Source organism: Cydia splendana, chromosome 19 (genome assembly GCF_910591565.1).
Source record: "Cydia splendana chromosome 19, ilCydSple1.2, whole genome shotgun sequence".
NCBI lineage: Eukaryota > Metazoa > Arthropoda > Insecta > Lepidoptera > Tortricidae > Cydia > Cydia splendana.
This window is the reverse complement of record NC_085978.1, coordinates 15,885,357-15,909,429: the sequence shown is the minus strand read 5'-3', so window position 1 is coordinate 15,909,429 and position 24,073 is coordinate 15,885,357. Positions and strand designations below refer to the sequence as shown.

The window sequence follows — 24,073 nt, the reverse complement described above, 5'->3', positions numbered from 1 at the left end:
CATGCACCGAGTGTTCGACGGTACCGATTTTTTCACGAATCGTAAACTGTGTTTGTGTCGCATCACTAATGTTATGAAAGTGTAGTTTGTTTATGTTGTTTAAAAAGTTATCGTCGGAAGTTCGAATATCGAAATTCAAAGTGTTTTCTACTTTGTTAAATATCTCCTTTAGTTTAAAGCTGAGCTAAGCAAAAATGCAACGTCAGGCCGTCGTGAAATAAATTTTAAAGGGATGAAATAAAAGCAAACCTTTTTACAAGAAACGGGTAAGACCGAAGCTAGAGACGTGTCCGCTTACTTTCCGAGTCAATCGATAATGTGACAATTAAAACAAAAAACAAAATGGCGGACATCATTAACAAAAGAAACACGTATTAAAACAATAAATCGAAGTCAGCGACACCCCGGGAGGATGCAGTTCCCGGCGCGGCGTGCTCGCTTGACCATATCTATTTAGTCCACCCCCTCACCCCGTTAGGGTGGGGGCAGTTCAGATCTTTCCGCTATAGTGTCACGCGACGGGAGGGGACCAAGGACAGGGTTAGGAAAACAAAAACAAAAAAATAAAAAGTTAACCTAAAAGTGCGGTTGACCAATCATTCCGAAAAATGACTGTAAGTGCATATAAATAAATCTATAGGTCGCTAAAGCTTTTGTTTTTGTGTAGAGAGTTTAAACGCTGTGATTGATGATCCCTATTGTCAGGTGGCTCGACAAGCCTGATATCGTGCCAAACCGTTCGGAAGATTGCGCTAAGGGGGCGGAATGATGGGTCCCGAAACATGCAAGAGTTGACAACTAGACTGCATTTATCACGCAAGTTTTCGAGGCCACGCTGATGTATACCTAGTCTTATTATAACACTGGCTACATGGAAAGCTCATATCTATCTAGCCTTATAAACACTGGCCATACGTTCGGAATTTAAATTTGGAATTCGCATGGTCAGCGTTTGTAATTCGAATTGGTTTTTAAAGTAAGCCAAACAACAAACAAGTTTAATAATTACTAATATTTTTAACGAGTCTTTAAGCAGTGAACTTGTTTACAGCAGTATAACATATTTAATAGTGCTCAAATGATTTGATACTTTATATCTACATACCGCTTTTTTAAAGCTAGTAATTATTAAACTTGTCAACAATATAAACATCAAGTACCTTTCTTTGGAATGAGGGACTTGAGCAGCATCACGGCCGCCTCATCACAGGCCCACGCGTGCATCTTCCGGTACGAGTCGCGCCCCTTCTCCGTCAGCTTGTCCCACGGCTTGGGCTTCGAGAGCAGCTCCGACACCGTCCCTTGTGAGAGCCCCAGCACATATTTAGCAAACAGTCTCTGTCCGATATTGTGCACGGAGAGTAATTCCCGCACTCTTCGTGAGATGTGGAGCGTGTCTAGATTTGTGTTTGCGTATTTGTCCATGTTATATCTTAGCATCTCTTGTAGTCTCGCTTCCATAGGATCGCCTTTAGGTATAAGAGAATCTCCGAGACGTCCAACGAGCGCGCCTGGAGGTAAAGGTCCCATGTCGTCAGCGAATCTGTAAGGGCGGTGCTCTTCGAAGCGGAACGGGCTCGGCGGCGGCAGCGGCAGCGGCGGGTTGTTGTTGTGGTGCGTCGTGTTGTTGTTGAGCGGCGGCGTGCTCCACTCCTCGCCACCTGTCACAGAGCTCAGTCAGGGAGGGAAAGGGGGGGAGTCGCGGATCCTAGGCCCACGTGGTCCTGCCTCTGCGAGACGGAACTACGTTCCCAGCAAGCGAACACTCACTAGCTACGGACACGTTTGCTTGTAAACTACCTTTATACGACTTCCACCCGAGTTCTATTAAATCTCTCAACTAAACCATTTTGCTCAGGGACTGGTCGTATAAGAGTAGTATAGGAGTCTCACCTGTCTCGCGTCGTTCGCTGCTGCGCTCGCGCTCCTCGTCGTCCCGCGCAGGCGCGGCGGGCGACCTGAGGGGCTCCGGCTTGCGTTCAGCTCGTTCGGCGGAGTCTCGGAGGTCCATGGACCGGAGCATGCTGTAACAAAGAAAAAAACGTAACATACTCTGTTATCAAACATCAACATAATTATAAAAAAAAACTCTTCCTTGAATTTGCGCTCTAAATGCGTCCAGTTTTTAGAACTACACAACACAGTTCATTAGTAGTACTGTCATTGTCTTTATCAGAGTTGAAAACCATTTTTTTGAAGAATTTCTGAAATTCTTTAATTCCCGCCGAATGTGATTTTAAGAGCCTATCAAGCATATTAAAGCCTTTTAGAGCAGCGACTATTTCATCTTAATATCCCATAAACCCATTCTATCTCAAATAATTAAAAATTACAAAATACCTTCACGACGAATTTACGTTCAAAATATCAAAGTAACCAATAAAGGGTGAATTATCCTAAAATACCTTTAGAGCCGATGGCATAATTAAGATAGGGTCAGCATCACCTTAATAAATCGAGCACACGAATTGATTAAAACCATTTTAGGTGAATTAATTAAGTATTGTAATTAATAGGATGTGCCCTTATTGGCAATGCCTTTCATGAATTTATTGAGATTGAACCCTCCAAGATGGCGATAATCACATTTTATCGCAGCTCCTACTCCTACTTCATATTATATTGTGGAATATTGATTGTGAATTTTCAAGCCTTATTAAGAATGAAATTTGACGTGTATGAAAGTTGTTTAACCTTTTCGCCGTCATGTCAATGAAGTAATAAGTGTCATCAGCGCCATGTCAAAAATTACACGGAAATAACCCGTAGGTATAAGATACCAAGTTGTGGCGCCCACACGCGCACGCACGACATGTACTGGTGACAAAAAGGTTAAAGCACCTAACTGATGCATATTGTACGCAATTTTGTCTAGCTTAAGCTTTCTTCTAAAGAATTGCTAAAAACTTTCACGAAACGTAACTTCAACTTATTTACAAAATCTTACTCAAACTCCGAAGCGATCAACTATTAACCTCACAACTAAAGACAAAGTTCAAAGCGCTGAAATCAAAGCACTTTCATACAAAATGTATAGAAATGAGACGTTTAGTCCGTTCACCTGCTAACTGTCGTCGGGAGACCTCCACAATTCACGTCATAATGAACCATATTGATACAACGCGCTAAAACTAGGAAGTTATACAGCTTCAGTCGTTACAAGGGGGGTTGTGTCTTCTCTATTCGGTCGTGTGCACCGATCGGGATCTAATTGGTGATATATTAAATTGTAATTAAGGTACATTGTGGAGGTGTGAAGCGGGGAATATTCGCAACAGTACACTTTCTTTGGCCTCCGATTCGGTATAGCTGTTATAGAATTGCAGGTTAAGTTATGTTGGTCGAGTTTAGAGGTGTTTGTGATTTGGCGTCAGGTCGATTGGGGGCACGATTAGTTCGGGATTGCACCTTCCGACTTATGAGCGCCTAGTACCTACTATATTATCTTAAATTATGAGCAAGGTGTTATTAAGGCGGAATATTTAGATATACTTAAACTATTTATTATTAATAAAATATATTTGACTGTATTAAGTTGGTGTAAAGTTCATTCATTCATTCGAGTAATAAATATTTTAAATGTGTAATAAAAATCAAATCTTTTTATTCGGCGTTGGTCGGGTTTAAAGGTGTTTTGTGATCAGAACTATGTAGGTTGAGTTATTGGTTATATTTGCTACTGGCGACCCGCCCCGGCTTCGTACGGGTTAACAAATTATACACCTAAACCTTCCTCAAGAACCACTCTATTAATAGGTGAAAACCGCATGAAAATCCGTTCAGTAGTCTTTGAATTTATCGAGAAGAAACATACATACAGACAGAAAGGCGGGGGACTTTGTTTTATAAAGTGTAGTGATTACATTAGGTATTACTACCGTGTCAAAAATATTAAATTCACTACGTACTACGTACGATAAAGTGTTCATTAGCAAATATAAACAAAACACATAAGTACCTAAGGCCGTGTTTACACCATAAAATAACTTTTACTTGTACAATTTTCAATTTTACACAAATTTCTATAAACTTTCGCTAATCATCTCCAGCCTTCGTCGTTTTAGTGACTAAATTTATGACGTAGTCAATAGGTAATGACGAAGTTTGTTCCGTTTAACGACGGGCCCTCGATGACACACTGGAGTGGGTGACGCGATACTGAGTTTAAGGACAACAGTGCTGTGGAGTCGACCTCAAACTTTTGAGCACTAAATATTTATTTATATACTTACCTCAATATTAAGATCGATATAAAATTGAATGTTTTTAGGTTAATTTTTAAGTTTGTGCAAATGATTGGCTGTTTTTTATTATTTTAAGTAATATTTAGACAGTAAAATTTTACATGTCCGTCTTTCTCTAATTCTACTTATGGGGTTTTCTACACCCATATGCAGGTCATTATAAATATCAAATGTTCGTAGAAATTTGACATTAACGATGACATTTCCACACTTTGTAAATGCAAATACCATGTAGGTAATTATATTGGTCCGACTCTAGAACTCTACCGTTTCTATTCTCTGGTCTGTCTGTCTGTCAACCTATTAGGCTATAGTAAACTAAGACTCACTTGCTCAGATGGTGTCTATAGGGGTGGGCGGGTCGCGGGATCGAGTCCCGGAATTGGGCAAATGGGCGCGGGTCAGGCTCTGAAGCCAGGCTGGGCCTCCTATGGATGGAATTTCACAGGTTAAACAGGTTTCATACAAATTGTCTTCATATAAAAATAGGCCCTTGTTTTGGATATTTATAACAAAATATAACAAACAAATGTTTGCAAAGTTTTATGAAAAAAGGGGTAAATATTTTCGAAGCAGTGAAAACATTACTTTTTAGATATTCTGTATAGTTTATCAGAAAACTTTCGGAAGTTCCACTGCAAGGCTCTCGCTGTTCGCGGGAGCTTAAAAGCATCTTTGTCTTGCAAGAGCCTTAAATATAATACTTGCACGACGATGAATATTTTACTAAACACATAGACACAGTTTTTATACTGACGGAATAACCCAGTTTGGGAAAGTTACAAGAGTCAGTTCGTTTTTTTTTTAAATATATGAGATCCAATTCGAACAACTATATCCTTACTAATATTATAAATGTGAACTCTGCCTGCCTCATTGTCTGTTACCTCTTCACGCTTAAACTGCTGAACCGATTTAGATGAAATTTGAGGCCCTGGGAAGGACATGGGATAGTTTTTTTTATTAATCATCATCATTATCATTCCACGCAGACAATAAGGAATACAATAATTAAAAAAAAAATTGTATGAGACCTAGCCATACTTGGTAGAGATTTTTATTCGTAAAGTGTACCTATTTACAGAAAGTTTAGCTAGTAAAGGCACATAATTATTACAAGTGGAACAAAGTTGAAAACATGATAGTTTTTGGATAGGGTTTGATTCGTACTGGTAAATCTACTATGCTCATGATATAAACCACCTTAACTATTGTTTTATTGAACTTACTATGACAATATTAGTCATTAATTTTCATATATTTCTACAAACCCCTTTTGTCAATCCTATCATATTAGCAAATCTCTTTCCTCAGAACTTCCCCCATAGAAAACATCAAAATCCCTGAACAAATGGCATGCCAAATATTCTCCTTATTCATCAAAGGGTTGCAATCGATATCGGAGCCCTAACGAAGAAATATGTCTTTGAGCGCCCCCTCAGACCAAATCCAAAGTCCCCGCAAAACGAAGTAACTCGTTACCTCAAATGAGGTAGTTGGGACCTTCTGAGGAAACCAGCACCGATTCTTTAATTACTTTAAGCGCGGTAATAGACAAACTGGAATTAATTAAATGGATTTTGTATCTTATTATTAAAATTTGATTATTAATTTGAGAGTTAGACGGTTTGTTTCACTTTGACACCGCAACTAGATTAAAGTTTAAGAGAGATAGAGTTACACCAAGATAAGTCTGCAACGTTTTTGATAGCACACGCAGTGCAAGTGTTATTTTTGAACGTCAAACTTCTATGAAATTATGACGTTTAAATAACTCATGCACTGCGTGTGCTAACTAAATCGTTGCTGACTTATCTTGGTCTAACTTTACGTAAATGTCATATCTTACGACATGTCAATGCCGGGACATGATTAAAATTAGCATACAGTTAAAATGAGTCAATTTATTTTGAAAAGGATCGACGGCCAGATACCAGGCAACAATGACCACGTAGGCGTTCCACGGGATGACGTCACAATCGAACGCTATCAACCAAATCATCGGCCGCCGATAACGACGCCCCGCCCCGTTCGATACGCTGACCAATCGCGATCCGATTGATTGGTTGGTCAGCCACGTTCGGCCCGTTCGAAAATGGAACACATTCAAAATACTAACGCACCATTGGCTCTCAAACTTACCATAGACAATATTGACACATGCATAGCTTTTTAATTTTTTCATGAATCCCTTATACAAACTGCCAGTGTCAACACAGTAAAGAGCTTACGAGAATTCTTTACGACGATGAAAAAACTAAGGTAAATTAGTTGATAATTTCTGTGTGACAGGGCCGGGCTAAACTTTCGTTAAATGTTATGTAAACAGGCCTAAGCAAATGGGGACAGGTGCCCACGATAGGCTCTATTGATATATAGAAGGCAAACATACATATACTTACTATTACACTGTTTGTTCCCCGAAATATGTAAATCACATGCATTTAATTAAACACGAGATAATTTCTATTTGCCTTTTTAATCTTAGAGTGTCAACAAAGCATAATCTTTGGCTTTATAGCGTCTATGGTTTTTTGAGAGGAACAAGGAATTTTAATTGCCATAGACTAGATTTTTTTTTGTTTGATAATGATAATAAAATAAATAGTTTTTTAAGCTTTTATTACCTTAAGTAATAAGATAATAAGTAGAATTTTCTCCTTAAAAATAAGCCATAATTATGTCAAAATCGCTCCCCAATTTACTATATATCTGTCACTGTCACAATAATACTCGATCTGTAGAAAACCATATTAAAGGGACCCTCAGCCAAACCAAAACCAACCTTGTCTTATTTCAATAAGGGCTTTGTCATTTGTACTATTAGTATGGTATTGCGCTAATAGAAAAAGTATAAGTTCCTCACGGAACGATAGAAAAATAACAATAGAAAATAGCTATTTCAATTATTGCCGCGAGCACGCGAACATTTGTGCGTTCCCATGATCGGACCAGAGGGATCATCTTAGACGTGCGACGTTTTGACGCATGTGACACGTGCTTACACGATACTACAAAATGTCTATGAAATTAAAAAAAAATGGCACGTAAGGAACCTTCACACATTTTGAATTTGCCACCTTTTCTAACGACTGGTTATGGAAATGGTTAATAGATAGACTATAACTAAACTTTCTCTTACTTGTTTCGCATCATAATTTACAAAAAAGGACACAAGGGATCACAGGAGAGTTGGTATTTTCTTCTATTTATTTTCTTATCACGAAAAAATCAAACATGGTTATAAAATCGATTGTCAAACTTCGAAAATTTGCAACAGCTGTCATCGCCAATAGTTTGAAATGGCTTTAAAATTCACACGAGCCTTGCCGCCGTCATACAATCGGAATTACGTTCTCATTTTAAAATGACATTCCGACAAAGAGGCACCTATATCTCTGTATCGCTTTCATTGTCATTAGTATTACTTAAATGTCGCAAACGTGAAATCTTGCCGCACGCTACCTTTCTAAACTAAACGCACATTTACACACTAAGCAATATAAGGCACCTGTAGAGGTTTATTGCTTATTTATTCCGCTTCTCAAGTCGGGATTAAGTTATAGCCAGCCTCCGTAGATTAAAGCTTAATAGGGGTCGGATAGATTGATTTCTGAGCCAAATCTCCGCCCGGATTGGCTTGTTTGCATTCTGATTACATTTTGAATTTCGGATTTGGAACGTTTTTGATGATTCCGTTTCTAATTGGTCGAATTTGAGATGGTTTGAGTTCGAATTTCGAAAATTTTGCATACTATTTGATAGACAACCATCTGTCACATATTTCTTACGTTGTCTTCTTTCTACAAATCTTCAGTGTTTTTAAATTTAAAGCAAATTTTAAGATAACTTAGTTCTCAAAAATCTTATAGGCGCAGAGTTTAACAACTAGAATGACCGTTAAATGACAATAACTCGGTTTCTACAGCTTTTTTTAATGCCAATACGTCCCGAGTCAAAGATGCCGCCTCAGATGTTTATAACTGTCCAAACAATGTTGGGCATAGACTAACATGTTGTTTTTCCAATATGGCGGCTTTGAACTTCAAAGGGATCAAAGGCGTGTGACATTAAAGTTGCTGTTAAACGATATCGATAGCTTTTTTTGGGTAATAAATAAACACTTTTTAATATCGTGAAGAAATTATTTAGGTTTAGCATCGGGATTATGACATATTGAAATGTTTGTTTGGCACGGATTCATGTTATTTTGCCAAAATAATGAGTTGTACTCGTAAGTAAAAAAAAAAAACTTAGCCATCTCTATAAAAACTATTAAAGACTTAACCTTTCATAGTTTCTTGTGGTGGTCAAAAATCGTGGGTTCTATCTAACCCGCTGCTGTATGCAGCAGAAGTAATAATTATCTAAAAAAATACAAAATGATGCCAACAAACTTGGCCAGGATTCTCATGATACACAGACATGAGGTTAATAAAACCTTATTGCATTGCATGTAACTTTTTAATGTACACAAGCCTTCAAAGTGTACGTTTGTATGTTTAGTCACTAGACAAATCACTGTCAAGAAAGCAGTTATTTATGTAGTAATTAAAAGCGATGTAGATAATCCGGCCCTTGGTCCTGTGGCCGATAAGAAGGCGCCATCTTATCAGGAAAGGTGTTGCGTCAAATTGATGTTGTGCACTAGGCTTTCTTTAGCTTGTCTATGGATATAAGGGCGGTTACACACATGAAAAAAATAAAAATTACTCAAGTAATAAATACTTCGCTCACGATAAAAAAATAATAATATAAAAATCCCAATATAAATAATAAGGAATGCTCTAAGGTTAAAGTAAAACATATTGAATAAATATACGGAATAACCTTTAAATAGTCTTCGTTACTTCAATTGTCTTGTAGAAATTTAGAATATTTATTTTATTCCTTAGAAGCCATCAGATACAAATTCACATTGATTTTTATTTTACATTTTACATCATTTTTTACCCACTTTTATAAAACTCGTCACGTAAAACCATCTAATCGAGTTCTAATAGGCGAGAAAGTGTAATTGCTCTAATATTACCACACTTATTCCCTTCTTACACCACAATTTCTAAGAACTAAACTAAACGCATAAACACTTAATGGTGTTCCAAAACAAGTGAACTCTTTGGCAGTTACTGGTATGGTTGAAAAACGAAGTGTCGGAAAATAAACATCCAGTCACGGCATGTTATTGAGATGTTCTAGAAACTTCGTGTTAAGTTTCTTGAGATAATATGGCTGAAAGGAACATCCTTGTTTTCTTAAACTACAATGCTAGTACGTACCTACTTTAGTGAATATGAAGTACGTAATTCGCTTTTAAGAGGTATTAATGATAGTCTTTTTGGAGTTCTACATATAATGGCCTCCCCAAAGGCAAAGATAATCGCATGCAATTTGCGATATTTGATCGATCGATTGAATTCGTTGGTCCTGCTTGCGTATGCAATTTGTTGCAAGGTGTGTAGAAGCCTTAACTGATCTGTTCGTATAAACTATATGTAACATATTAAAGTATTAAAATTGAATATTTTTAGCTGCTATCAGATCTTTCAGTATTAAAATAGAGCTAAGATTTGGTAAGCAAATAAGCATTAAATATAGTCTGTCAAGCAATTCCAGTCAGTAGAAAAACCGGGAAATTTCAAAAAGTAGGCGCGAAAGGTTATCATCTAGAAAATTTGAATTATGCGTCTTTTACAACCGACAAAGTTGTTTGACAGACTATAGATCAAAAAGCGATGCCATAAATTAGTAAAAAATATCATGCTCATGAAATGAATAGGTAGCATCGATTTCCATAAATAAAATATTGACAGTACAGTCGGTCTCAGTCAACCAATATTGTCCAACTAACCGAAAATACACAGAGCGACCAATACCGTCATAGGCGGCCATATTTTTTTTTCGAACTGTCACAATCCCACAGGTTTCCACAGGTTCCTCGCATGAGATCGCTAAACGGTTCGAGATATGGAATTTAGCGTTCCATATTTGAACATGATATTGGGGCTCCTGGGAACGTGATGTTTTTTTTTATTTCCTGCTACAGTGGGAAATATAAATAGGATTATCGGTTAATTTTGGTTTAAATTATTTCTGTTACTTCCGCTTTGATTAGGTGTGAGTTTTCTTGTGTTTGCGTCGGAACAAATAATTGGTATTTACTTTTTGATGACGATTGATAATTTAATTATAACTTAACTGATAATGTGAATACATAATATGTTTTCTTAGATACTTATACAGAATTTTCAGCAAACCTCGTACTTATTTTACCCGCTTGCAATACCTACTTTGTTTTTTATTATCTATGGCCTGGATGCGAGTCCTTTTAGCCAAATAATTTGGTACTGCAAAGAAAAGGTTCTTATGTCTTAATTTGGCAAATCAACAATAAAGTTTATTTTTCAATTCCGTCATTTAATTGCAGTTTAAGGTGTTATTCCAGTTCAAATCTTTCTTAAATTAGCCAGTGTCGACTACAAGTGCATCTCCACTGCAAGTTATCTGGTTATTTCGTAAGCATTAATCTCGGAGACTAATCACTTCCGCCCCACTTTGCGTGGGAGCATCTATCAACGGTTTATCTAAATTATGTATAAACTACCAATAGCTTTAATATTTCACCGAAATCATAACCATAACTGACTATGTCATCGTGGGTGGACGAAATATAACACGTAAAATGGAAAATTATTACATATATCAAGTAGAATATGAAAATTGGTTTTTGTAAGTTTTCTTATAATGATTTGAAATAATTTGAAAGCAGAAATTGTAACAATTTTTTGTCATGGCTGTCAAAAAGTGCTTAGTTTCATATGTGTGTGCCTAATTTATTTTTTAAACTATTGCCTAGTGATATTATTAGAGTGAAGACGCAGTGTATACTGTTACATACATTTTAATAATTAAGGACTGTTATTTAATTGTTGTTGTTAATTAATTGGTCCCAATGTGTCTACTGGTGTTAATACACAAAAGTAATTAATGCAAGCATTTCGCATTACAAATTAAAAGCGTTACCATTTGGCATTACCACACTATAACCAACAATTGTTACTTATGACTATACTGATGATCGATAAAAACTATCCTATGGCCTTCCTTGATGGGCCTCAAACTATCTCCATACAAAATTTCTGCTCAATTGGTTCAGTGGTCTAGGTGTAACAAACATACAGACAGAGTTACTTTGGCATTTATTAGTAGGGATCGCGATGAAAATACACAGTATTTTCATTGCAGTATTTGCGTTGCACTGTAAGACCAAGGCCTGGCCGTCGACCCAACTGAAGGCTGCGCAAGCAAACACTGGTATCAGGCAAACATGAGGCCAACGACCCTCTTATCTGGCAGTTGCGACAATAGGAAGCCGGGGAAACATGAAGAAAGTTACGAAAAAAATTGTAAAGAATTCAGTATTGTTACAATGTTTTACAAATATTAGAGGTAAAGTTGTGTGAAGAGAATAGTGTGGGTGGCGGGTTTTCGCGACTTCACGGGCTTCGTAAGGAAAATCTTGAAATTAAATGAGATCTTATACTCGTATTAGTTGAAGGATGTTTACTGGTGGTCAAAGGCCTCTCTTAGGGACCATTATGCGTATCAAATAAATTAGATTGGACTTTCGGGAAATGTGACTTGATTCATTTGAAGACTCAATATAGAAGATAAGCTGGATTACTTGGAATATGTTTGGATTTGTTTACCGGTACCATTTCCTTTTTTTCGAAAAACGATAATCTTTTGGGTTATTTACACTCAGAATCACGAGTACTATTGAATGAGACAAGGAAAAAAAGTGTCCCCAGTTTTTCATACAAATTTTGGTTGTTAGTTTTGTAACGGTCCATACAAAATGTATGTGGAAATGCGTTACAAATCTGTAATTTTTTTGGGACACATTTTTCTTCTTTTTAAATAGATAGTCCTCGTAATTCTGAGTAGAAATAACCCAAAAGTTCATGGATGGATGGACAAAAAAAGTAAAAAGTAAAACACTTTTAATCGAAAATGCATGTACAACTGTACATAATACGTGCTTGATATCGACATTATTGTGACAAATCTCAGCGTTTATCTCTGAATCACAGAGCACACAGCGTCTGTGCTCAGCGAGTAAATAAAGAGTAGGTATGTGCTGCGATGAGCATTAATGATATACTTGTTCGTTAGCGGAGTAGGCACTTATTTACGTACCTACATAAACGTACTAAACATCAAGTAGAGTATTAGGCAAAGAGAGCTGATTATTGTACAGTCACTTGCAACAATATGTTAGTTGTTCGAAGGCCGCAAAAATATATGACACGCTCTTATGGCTCTACAAATAAGATCGTGTCAGATATTTTTGCGGCCTTCGTTGTGTAACATATTATTGCAGGTACATATATTTTAAATTTTGTGTAAAAAAACATTGATTAAATACAGTTACAAAATCAAGTTGACTAACCAAATCTAATCAAATCTCTGTTTTTTGCCAAATTATTTAGGCTACACAGTGTCAAATAAATATAGGTGCTAAGAAGTCAGTCTATATCAGTTGGGGTATATCATTTAGTCCCAATAAGCAAATAGCTATAAAGTTTCACCGTGTTTTATATTAGTAAGAAAGTGGTCCTTCGAGCCGGATTGAACTAATTATTTCGGTTTATAGTTTAAATAGTAGTAGTGTGTCTACTTAAAAAAACACAAATTAAAATATTTTCATAGAGAATAGTTTAATTTGTTCTTAGAGTGAAGTAATTCCCTTAAATTCCCAGGTATTCCAGCGTCTCAAGCATCATTCTACAGGTATCTCATCTCATATCTATGTATTTCTATGTTACTCGACACTCACCTAACCTCCCGCTTCACATCCTCGTAGTCCCTCTGCGTGTCGAGCCTGGCTTCAAGCCTCGCTATGTGCGCTTTCTTTTCGTCCAGCCTTTCCTCCAGCCGCTGCAGCTGCTGCGCGTGCGCCTCCTGCAGCGCGGCCAGCGACGCCTGCAGCCGCCGCACGTCTTCTACCAGTTGCGCGATCTGGAAGAGAGATGGCGCTGTTATCAATTTGTTAAACGGGCGGTTTTTTGAAAAATATACATAGTTGAACCTCTATAAATTACATACTACATACTACTACTGTACATTTTTATAAAAGTTTTGAGGTTTGAAATTGAGAAATAGCTATAATTAATGAGAAATGCAGTGTAATTAATGAAAATTTATAAATGTAACACTTACGGCGCGATTCGGGAAATTAATTAGAGATTCACTAGATAAAGATAATATCTTTACTATTTCATATCTATAGTGAATCTCTAATTCATTTCCCGAATCGCGCCCTTATGCGTTAAACAGGTGAGTTCCTGTCGCGACTGTTTTGTTAATAAAAAAAACTATTGGTGCTTCTGGAATTCCTAGAAAAACAAATTAAAAAATATCTGGACCTTAAAGTTAGTAGCATATTACTAAGGCATCCACGATAAAAGTACCTTAAACTTCAGGTTAAAACTGGACGAAGTTTTACATTGAATGATACGATTCTAAGAATGGCAAGATCGTAATAAATATATTTTTAGGTTAGTAATAACAGTTTTAAATATAGTCTGTCAAGCCATTTCTGTCAGTAGAAAAAAGAGGAAATTTTTAAAAATGTAGGGACTAATAAGGGTAATCGTCTCATAGAAAATTTAAATTTCGCGCCTTTTTCTACTGACAAACTTGTTTGACCGGCTATATCACCACAACTAAATTATACTCGGGCACTTTGTCACACACACAAACACACAAACTTTGTCAGTAGAAAAAGGCAGCAAATTTAAAAAAAATGTAGGTAGGCGCGAAGGATTGATTTAAATTTCGGGTCTTTTTCTACTGAGAAAGTCTCGAGAAAGTGGGTTTGCCAGAGTACCTATAGTAATAACGTATAATAATGCAAATAATAAAATATAATACTTAAAGATTACCAGCGATAAAAGTGGCCTAGATTTTATTAGCCTTACGGAAACTCCAAATCTTAATAATTCTATAATAGCGTCACAAAAATTAGTTGTTCATAAAATACCAATCTAATTTTGCAGTTGAAAACCGCGCCACTGTCGATCGTTTCCTCAAAATTTACATGAGATAATGAAACTTCGGTATTCTCTCACCCGCACAGTTGAGTTGGTATTATTTCGTTAATATGGCGGCCTCGGAACAGCTGATCGGCAAATATTTACTCGCTAATACTGGGGATTTCGTTTGACATGACTGAAGGAAATGTGTCATTCGAGTAATACGCCGAAATTACGTTTTGTCATAACGTTATCAGCTAATCAAAGTTTTTTATCAGTGTTTCATTACATTTAATTATAGTTAATGCAGTCAAAATGTTTACACTTATCTGTGTCGTTCCACAGATTCTAAATTCAAATCCGAAGAATCTACGCGAATCTTAAGTAACGCATCAGCGATTTTTGCCTATTCACTACAAATCACAAATGCAACTGACAATGTTAACGTCACTCAATTACGGCACTTATTATCTGAACAATAAAACATATCCTGATCAAATTAGCGCGCAAGAACATCATTGTTTCCCACATTTTGCGATTACATACTTTAATCTATTGTTTTAAAGTTGGGTTTTGGTTGAAAATAGTTGAAGGTCTAGTAACGTGTTATTTGTTGACCTTCGGAAGATATCAATTGTCGGCAGTCGGCGGTGGACCATGAAGATCGGTATCGCCAAGATAGATGTGTCGGAAATCGCACCGCGCGGCCAGGATTGTGATTTAACGCTTATTATTGCTTTCCGACAATACTATGTGCATATTGTATGATCACTAGCAATGGCCGGACACGGTATAGTACGGAAATCGTTTGATGTATGTACAGTCAGCAGCAGAGGTTGCTAAGCGGGCGAGGTGTTCAAAATTACCTTGACACGCTCTTATTCTCTTAAAAATAAAGTCACGTCAAGATCGCTTAGCAGCTTCTGCTCCTGACTGTATTTACGTCTTGTCTGTATTCGCATCAATGTGTGTACAGAATGTAGTGCATAAGTATTGTGCATCGTATTCTCATGGAAACGTACGAACGTGTCTTGCTATTTCAGTCAGTCTCGGTACAAAAAGTACTGACGTTGACTGAAGTAGCATGACAAATACGAACGTTTCCGAGAAAATACGATGGAAAACAATTATCCACTACATCTGTAAGCTATTAAGTCAGTTGAAAATCCTATTGTCATCATCATATCAGTTGAAAAACAACCATTTTTGGGCACAGACCTTCTTTAATGATCGCCTCATTGCTCGAATTCTTGCTAGCATCATCGTGGCCTCCAATAATGAACAGCTGCCAGGCGCTTTACAGTTAGACTAGGCGTGGCTCACTCCGCGATTTCGCCGCTTTGCTACAGGTACATCCGTCCCACACCAATTTTGGCGGCTAGCCATAAGCCGTCAGTAGGTCGCCACCTAGCGGCCATACCTGTCCTGATCGTAACAGACGCGTTTTGTTAGAGAGTGAGTCTTCTGTACCTAGTACTATTATCTATTCTGTGGTTAGACACTATACTATATTTTGCCAAAGATTCAGTGCCATCATTTCCAGAATAAATTGACATAGTTGAATTCAAGATTTCAAAGTTTTAAAAGTAAGTAGTTCTATTTTCTATCGGGGATTACCCGAAAATTGAGTTTCTAGAGTTTTTTATTTAATATTCAAATGTTATCTGAATGGCTTTAATTTTATAATTTATAATCATAATAACTGCGCCATCTTGTTATATTTATAACTGACAAGTGACAACTGATTGGACGGCAGGACCAGCAAGGACGTACCTAATCAGTAAATATACTCTTATCAATATGGACTTTATCATCCTAGGCGTAGAGTCCAAATTCCAACGGTTTTTCGTCATCGATATCAGTATGTTTGACGATCGGTGATAATGATAAATCTTTTATATTTTATCTTAGGTACTTGTGTTATCATGTTTGCCAGTCTGATACCTAAATACTAGATAAGGAGTACCTATAGAAGCGGCACTAAATGAATACCATGATAATTTTATTTACCTTCGACTATCTTACTAAATATAAATACCAAATTTTGTATCAAAAATATTCATAATCAGTACATACACAGATATCAATAACACTAAGATAGAGAGTTATACGAATTGGCCTAAAAAAGCCATAATGTATTATTTTTGGCAGTTTCGTAGCAGCTGCTACGCGGCGTAGGGCTCTACGAAAGATATCGATACAGTGTAGATATATCGATATTATCGATGTTACCTCGAAAAAGAGTGGATAATATTTTTCCATTTTGTGTATATTTAAGTAGTAACAAAATATTTCTTTCAGTGCGTGGATATCAAAATGTATAGCCAGCAAAACAATATTCAGATTTACACAAACGTTTGTATGCATAGAAACCCTACATTTGTCTATAATTACATTCGTAGTAACACATTTTTAAACACAATGTAACCCTTAAAGGCTTATTAGGTTTGCCCATTTAATCGCACGTAGGTACAAATTTCGTACCAAATGACTATGAGGGAACAAACTGCAGTCAAAACATGGTCAAAGGGCTAAATTTAAGAACTGTCTGGTTGTCAGCCTCATTAACCGAAGGGATGAGGGTAGTCATTACACTAAAAATGCGGTGGCTCGATAAAACGCGGTAATCGCTGTTACCATTGTAGGTAATTAGCCTGGGGGGGTCACACTGGGCTTTGTGTAAATATTTCTTGAAGGATATGCGGTTTGAGTAAACGAACACGTTTAATGAAGGGTCAGGTTGTAAGGACTTCAGTAGTGACCCTTCCTACGAACCAGGAGGTCCCGGGTTCGAATCCTGGTAAGTGCATTTATTTGTATATTTATCAGAGAGTTATGGATGTATTTATAATTATATATTTATATTATGGCTCCTCTACACGATGGGCTAACGCCGGCCACTCCAAGGGACGCAGCCATGCGGTAGAATGAGATAGCAATATCACTTGCTCCCTCTAACGCATAAATGCGTCCCTTGGAGTGGCCGGCGTTGGCCCATCGTGTAGAGGAGCCATTATATATGTATATATCGTCGTCTAGTAACCACAACACAAGCCTTCATTAACACATTGAGTGCCGGGCTCAGCGGGTTCTTTTCGTAGTCGTTTTCCTCTAAAAAGCGGGAAAACGCTGGGATCGGCTACGAGCGTAGCGCTACGAAAACGTTGGCATTGAATGTGTTAAGAATGTTAACATACGAAACGGTTAACATTAACACTAAAATGAGTTTTCCCTTTGTTTTCCGCGTCCGCTCCCGCTACCGCTTGTGCCAAGCAGTACAATAAAAACAAGGCGGTAACTTTCCGTTTGGGCTAATACCTGCCCTACCGCCTCTTGAAGCCCTACCGCCTCTTGAAGCCCTACCGCGTGACCGCCCTAAACCAGCGGTCGGCAACAAGCGGCCCGCGGGTCGCATGCGGCCCACGAACCTCTCACTTGCGGCCCGCGAGCAACCCTGGCTATTTTGTATGTAATATTGTCAAACAACAATGTCTGATAAAGTCACAATTATTAAGAAAAGACCGGCCCGCGTCAACTTTTTTAACTACTATGTGGCCCTTGGCTGAAAGGTTGCCGACCGCTGCCCTAAACCCTTACACTTTTACTAATTTTGTAAACATCTTTTACAACGGTTAAACCGTAGTTAGGACTGTTGATTAACTGTAAAATGTAATGTAAAAGGTATGTAAACTTTTGTAAAGCGCTAGGCATAAGTATACCTTATTAACCCATTCAGCGCTAATCACGATACATACCGGGAAACCCATGTTATGGGCTACGACCGTAGCTCAGCAGTGAATGTGTTAATGTAATAGAGTTAGAACAAGAAAAGTCTGCAGCGATTTTGATAACCCACGCAGTGCAAGTGTTATTTTAAACGTCAAACTTCTATAAAATTATGACGTATAAATTGCGTTGGCTATGAATATCGCTGCAGACTTTTCTTGGTCTAACTCTAGGAACCCAAGTGAAATATTTGTTAGCTAAAACCTTGTAATCGGGCGTCAAAATCATCGGCAGTTTTTTAACCGAAACCGAATTTTCGGCCGAAAAATGATTTTTTAATTTGCTACTTGCGAAATATAATTTTTATGTAGATACATTGTTTAGATATTAAGGATTGCAATAAGTCCAAATTTGTGCAGCAATGAAGGTTTATATTCCAATTTCGTCAAGTGGACGAAAACTAGCGCAATGACCCTATACTGTTGTTAGGACTAAACTAAGGCACTCCTGAAACCCCACATGAATGTCAAAGCGCTATCATTTGAAAACGCCGCCATTTTTACAGAAACTACAAGAAGATAAGCCACCGCGATATATTATCCGTAATAGTGCATTCTTTGTGCATGCAAATAGTTTGCGAGTGCAGTAAATCCCCCCCTGTCTCCGGAGTAGGGGGGGGGGGGGGGGCGATTATGGGACTTCGGATACGTAGAAATAGACATTTGTGGTTACATCTGTATAAATTGCGCAAAATATGTATGTATGTATTAACCCGTGGAGCGCCCTAGTATCACACGTGTGTTAACTCAATTTCGGTCGTAGCGACTCAGTACACACACGACGTGTGTTACTACAGATCAATATGGGTCAAATTGCGTTGCATCAATTTGTTGTATGGAGGACGTTCGACGGGTTAACTCTTTATCGCACTCAACACAAATAAGGCACAGAATAGGCAGTACCACGGCGTACTTATCCTTTTAAGGGGTCTCTTCCAGTTAAGTTACCCTTGAGTAGATGAGAATTGATGAATATGTGGTACGTACAGCAAAATATGGATAGAAACATTCTTATTACCTACTCGAGAAGTCTTTAGAGCGGTTAAAGCAATGTGTTTTAAATTGTTTTCATTTAAATGACATCGCTTTGCCACGCCACATAAGTACGTTCATTAAAATATTCGCCGCAATATCGCAAGAAAAAAGTACTTACATTCTTTACACAAAGCCTGTCGAAAAGTACCTTTCAATTTATCTTATCGTAAACGAGTTAAGAATTGTCAACAAACCAGTTTACTTTGTAGATCGATCGACTGATTCACGCAAAGAAACGCAAATGACAAACGGAAACACAGACCGATCCCAAATTGCCAATAGACAACTCACCTAATAAAGTAATAAAAACGAACCAATTCTCTTTGACAATGCATCGTCGTTACAAATTCGGGCGCACAAAAGAAGTGATGAAAGACGAGAGAACGGATGAAAAAAGCATAATACGCCATTTTGCCGCCAGAAAAGTAGATTTCATGTCGGCGATCTGTCAAACCGACCAAACATGGGGTCGAACCGATATTAACCGGCGAAATTCAAACCGCTACGTTCGAATTCAGAACGCGAAAATTCAAACAGGAATCCGGTACAGCGCACAAAAAGACGCCACTCCGCCCGGAACTTCGGCTCAACTTTTTTTTTACGTATCTATCGCAGTGACTGCTTAGTTTGACGAGGCCAGTTTCATTTCGGGGAAAAATGATAAATGACGTGAATGATTGAACAGTCGGACAGCAAAGAGATTCGCTACTATCCGCTTTTGGAATAAGCTTTGGCTTTACAGGAATTAAAATGCGGAAATATCCGCTTTAACGAATCGCCACGACATCCGTCACGCATTGAATTTCATAAATATTCACAACAATTGAGTGAAATGCTTTTACAAAACACGAGTTTGATTGACAAAAAACGTCATGACCATCAATCAGGTGTCAGTCGGAATGCATTGCAAAAATTAAATTCTCAAATATAAATAGTCTATGGTTGGGAACAGAGTTGAAAATCGAATGCTAATTTGTTTGTGGAATTTGACATCCGCAAATATGGCCCCGTTGACGTTGAGGCGCGGCAAAAACTGGCGGCAAGTTGTCTATGCACTTTTGATTTGTCTACGTCAGTCTCGACTGGATTTCGTGTTTGAAAAACGAATTACAATGTGCCGTGAGCGTTCGATTAGTGAGTTGTTCTTTTTTCGATTGAAGTTTCACCGTTAAGTTGGCAATCGTGGCCATAGATTATAGACGTAGATACGTGTTGCTTGCTCATGGTGTTCTTGCCATATTGGCTTTATCTAGATAGGTATTGAATTTCATAATTTTTAAATTATAAATGATGGGCAAGTCTTGTTGATAGAAAAGGAAAATTCAGTTTTAAATACTCAATAAAAATATTGTACCTGAAAATAAATTATGGCATAGACAATCCGTATGCAATAGTCGTTCCCGACTTCGAAATGAAGCAATTATAAGTTTGAAACCTCATTTATAGCCTGTCTATCGTTTGCAGTTATAAAACTGAATGGAAAACTAAGTTTTGCTTGTTGTGGTTATAACTTCACATCACTGAAGGGTCGATATTGTTCCTGATTTTAAGTTAAACTAGTGAAAGATTCGAATAAAGAATTCCGAGAAAAAGAAAAGCGGCGTTTAATGAGTATTAAGAGAGCTTTAATTCGGTATAACAAAGTTAATGTGTTACTGGCCAGTACGAAATGTTCATTAAGGTGTTGCCAGCCATAAAAATGCTGCAAAATTTTCGTAGTCTGTGATTAAATTGTACACGTCACTTGGGATTAAGGAAAAAATGGCGCGAATTTCGTTTCTTACGTTGTTAGGGCACATATATCATCAAGTTTGGTCGGGGGGTGTTGCCCGATATCGTGGTAGATAATTTTGAATAACGGCCGAAGCTACGGTGGTGGAAAAAAGTGCAAGCAACTATAAATTATTGTTTCGGTGCAATTAAAAGGCCGAACAAGGTTTTTATTTAAACAAGCCACGAAATAATTGCGGCGAGTACTTTATTCAGAAACGTAGTGACAGAAAGATATATTATATTAATTGGACAAAACGTAACAATTCACTCGTTTCCATTTTCAGCTACTTACATGTTATTTATAAAGAAGTCCCTAAGTAGCCTGTACATAATTAGGATGTCAATAAACGGTATGCTCGTGTATTTATTACATGCAGAATTTATCGCTTGCATGGTTCGAAATAAATACTCGAAGAAATATTGAACTTTTCTCCCTTGTTGCACAAATAACTATTGCCACATTTGTTTTCCAAGATATGTTGACTTTACAAGGTAAGCTGCACTTACATGGACTCTTCAATCACGATTTAATAGAACGCGAACACTTTAACTGAATACATTTACCAGTTACCTTCCCAACTTATCATGTATACTCGCGCCACTATCTACTAAAACCTCCACGTTTTTCCTATTCCAATTGCATTGCATTGCAGCTAGCCGCGCTTCCCAAAACTGCAATCAAGATAATTATTTTAATTCCGCTTCGACTCGCTATCTGGTCTCCATCACATTTCTGCTTAATTTATGTGTCCAACTTTCTAGTTGTAATTTAAGTGTGCGATATGGACGGCGCGAGTTTCGGTGAGGTTATGGTTGCGTGGCGTGACGTCACTGGTTTCGTTGTCTATGATAATTAGAGAATTAGAGTTTGCCTAGTTGAATGTGGGCGAATGTATGCTTCACGTCTCACATTTTATGTACAAATTGAAAAAAGTGCTATCTCAAAAACCGGCAACTACTTTTTGAACACTTTATACTCGTAAAAGTTAAGATTTGGATACGTTTTTTTTAAGATTTTCATCATACAGATTTTAAGATTTAGAAGGTTTTACATGCTTCTTAGGATTAAATACGAAAATTAGGCTTTATAGTTTGTTTATTTTAAGATGCCCACAGGAAAGTCGCATAACCATAACTCACACTAAAAATGCTTTTGACTCAAATATTTCATTACGTTAGATACGAATTTTATAGCTGATACAAAATTTGAAATATTTACGACAAATTCTGAATACACTTCAAAATAAACGCACATTTCTGACAGTCATCGAGATATGCAATTTCCGCGCACCAAAGATACGCTCATTCGGAACATCGAAACTCTGGTATTAACTTTTTGTCATCGAGGCAATGGAATCAAAGCAAACAGCCAAACCTTTGCTCGGCTTGACAACTGGCGCGTACTCGATGACTTCCCTATTACTCCCCGGTGTTGCCAGCCCGGAAATTGATGGAATTATGACGTTTCGCTCGGTTGGCACTACTGCTTTTTAAGTTTCGGAATTCGGATTGGTTGTTTTGTTTTGCGGGTTATTAATTAGAGGGATTTTGTTGCGATATTTTCTGGAATTCAGCGGAATTTTATAAGTTTGGTAGGGTTGTAAAATCCTGTTTCGGTTATTTTTTTCGGTGACAAGGTTCTATAGTTAGACCAAGAAAAGTCTGCAGAGTTTTTGATAGCGCACGCAGTGTAAGTGTTATTTTAAACGTCAAACTTCTATAAAATTATGACGTATAAATAACACTTGCACTGCGTGGGCTATCAAAATCGCTGCAGACTTTCGTGGTCTTACTTTAACTACATTCAATTATAGTGTACGTATTCAATAGAATATTTTGTTTAATTTTGATTGCAGTGTTACTTTGTAGTACATTTTTATTGTACTTTTTTTTGTGTTAAATCCTTGACATTTAAAAACTCAACTATTTTAAAAAGAGTACAAAAATGTCAAATCTTAAAAACATAATCGATAATAACACGTATGTGGAAAGGGGCGCAGCTTAACGAAGGGGCGAACAAAGACAATTCGATATTAGTTATTAGCTGAGTTTTGTAATTAGACTAAGCACACAGCAATAAAACATTAAGGAGCAAACAGGGGGATACGGGCATACGGGGCCTTTTAAGATGTACACATATCTGGATATAGATTCTAATTCAACAATTTGTTATTGTTTTGATCTGGTTTTGATACGACCTTGATAATTGTCTTGGTGATTGGTGCATATCTCACGCACGCACGTACCCCACACGCATACACACACACACACACACACACACACAAGTACCTGTTTCGATCGTACTACACTACGAATAAGCTTATTCGTAGTGTAATGACATTTTATAAAATATGTGTCAGTAAGGATTTTCCTTGATAATCGTCTTGGTGATTGGTGCATATCTCACGCACGCACGTACCCCACACGCACACACACACACACACACACACACACACAAGTACCTGTTTCGATCGCACTTATTCGTAGTGTAATGACATTTTATAAAATATGTGTCAGTAAGGAAAATAGTCCTAATTTTTTTTCTACTTACTTATTTTTGGGCCATCTGGTATGTTGATTGCAATCTGCCACATTTTTACGGATGTAGTGCATAATTGTTTTCCATCGTATTTTCTCGGAAAGATGCTATTTCAGTCAACTTCAGTACTTTTTGTACCGAGACTGACTGAAATAGCAAGACACGTTCCTACGTTTCCGTGAAGAAACGATGGAAAATACATATCTCTATCTCACCACTAGGTGTTTTTATGTCTTACTTAAACATAATTACGTATACCTAATAATAAACTAACATTCCCATTCTGATTGTATTATTCTATCAACTCTATTTAGAAATTATCTAGGAATTGAACCCATAACCATTACCACTAAGCCCGCTACAGCACTTTCATACTGGCTGCATAATCGTGGGCAAAGAAAATATAAGAAGATAGACCGAATCAAAAATAACCGCCTAAAACTTTAAGTTTTACTTGTACCTCTTTGGGACCAAGTGACCTATTAAGTAGCCACGCTAATTATACTATAGTCTGTCAAGCCATTTCCGTCAGTAGAAAAGAGCTCCAAAAATAAAATATGTAGGCGCGAAGGGTTACTTATCGTCCCATAGAAAATTTGAATTTCGGGCCTTCTTCTACTGACAAAGTTATTTGACCGGCATTAATTATGAAAATGATAT

The 24,073-nt window shown here is 37.4% G+C and overlaps 1 protein-coding gene across 5 annotated transcripts in view; it reads right to left on the bottom strand.

Moving 5' to 3' along the window:
* Positions 1–24,073, bottom strand: part of LOC134800141 (homeobox protein cut) — a 182,567-nt gene that overhangs the window by 17,002 nt on the left and 141,492 nt on the right. For 4 of the 5 annotated variants that reach the window (XM_063772607.1, XM_063772609.1, XM_063772612.1 and 1 more), the window contains 4 exons: positions 13,084–13,265; positions 4,574–4,672; positions 1,894–2,024; positions 1,161–1,661 (listed from right to left, as the gene is read on the bottom strand). In XM_063772607.1, the coding sequence (XP_063628677.1) occupies positions 1,161–1,661; positions 1,894–2,024; positions 4,574–4,672; positions 13,084–13,265 (913 nt within the window). The remainder of the gene's footprint in view (positions 1–1,160; positions 1,662–1,893; positions 2,025–4,573; positions 4,673–13,083; positions 13,266–24,073) is intronic. The other variant, XM_063772611.1, reaches the window with a different exon arrangement.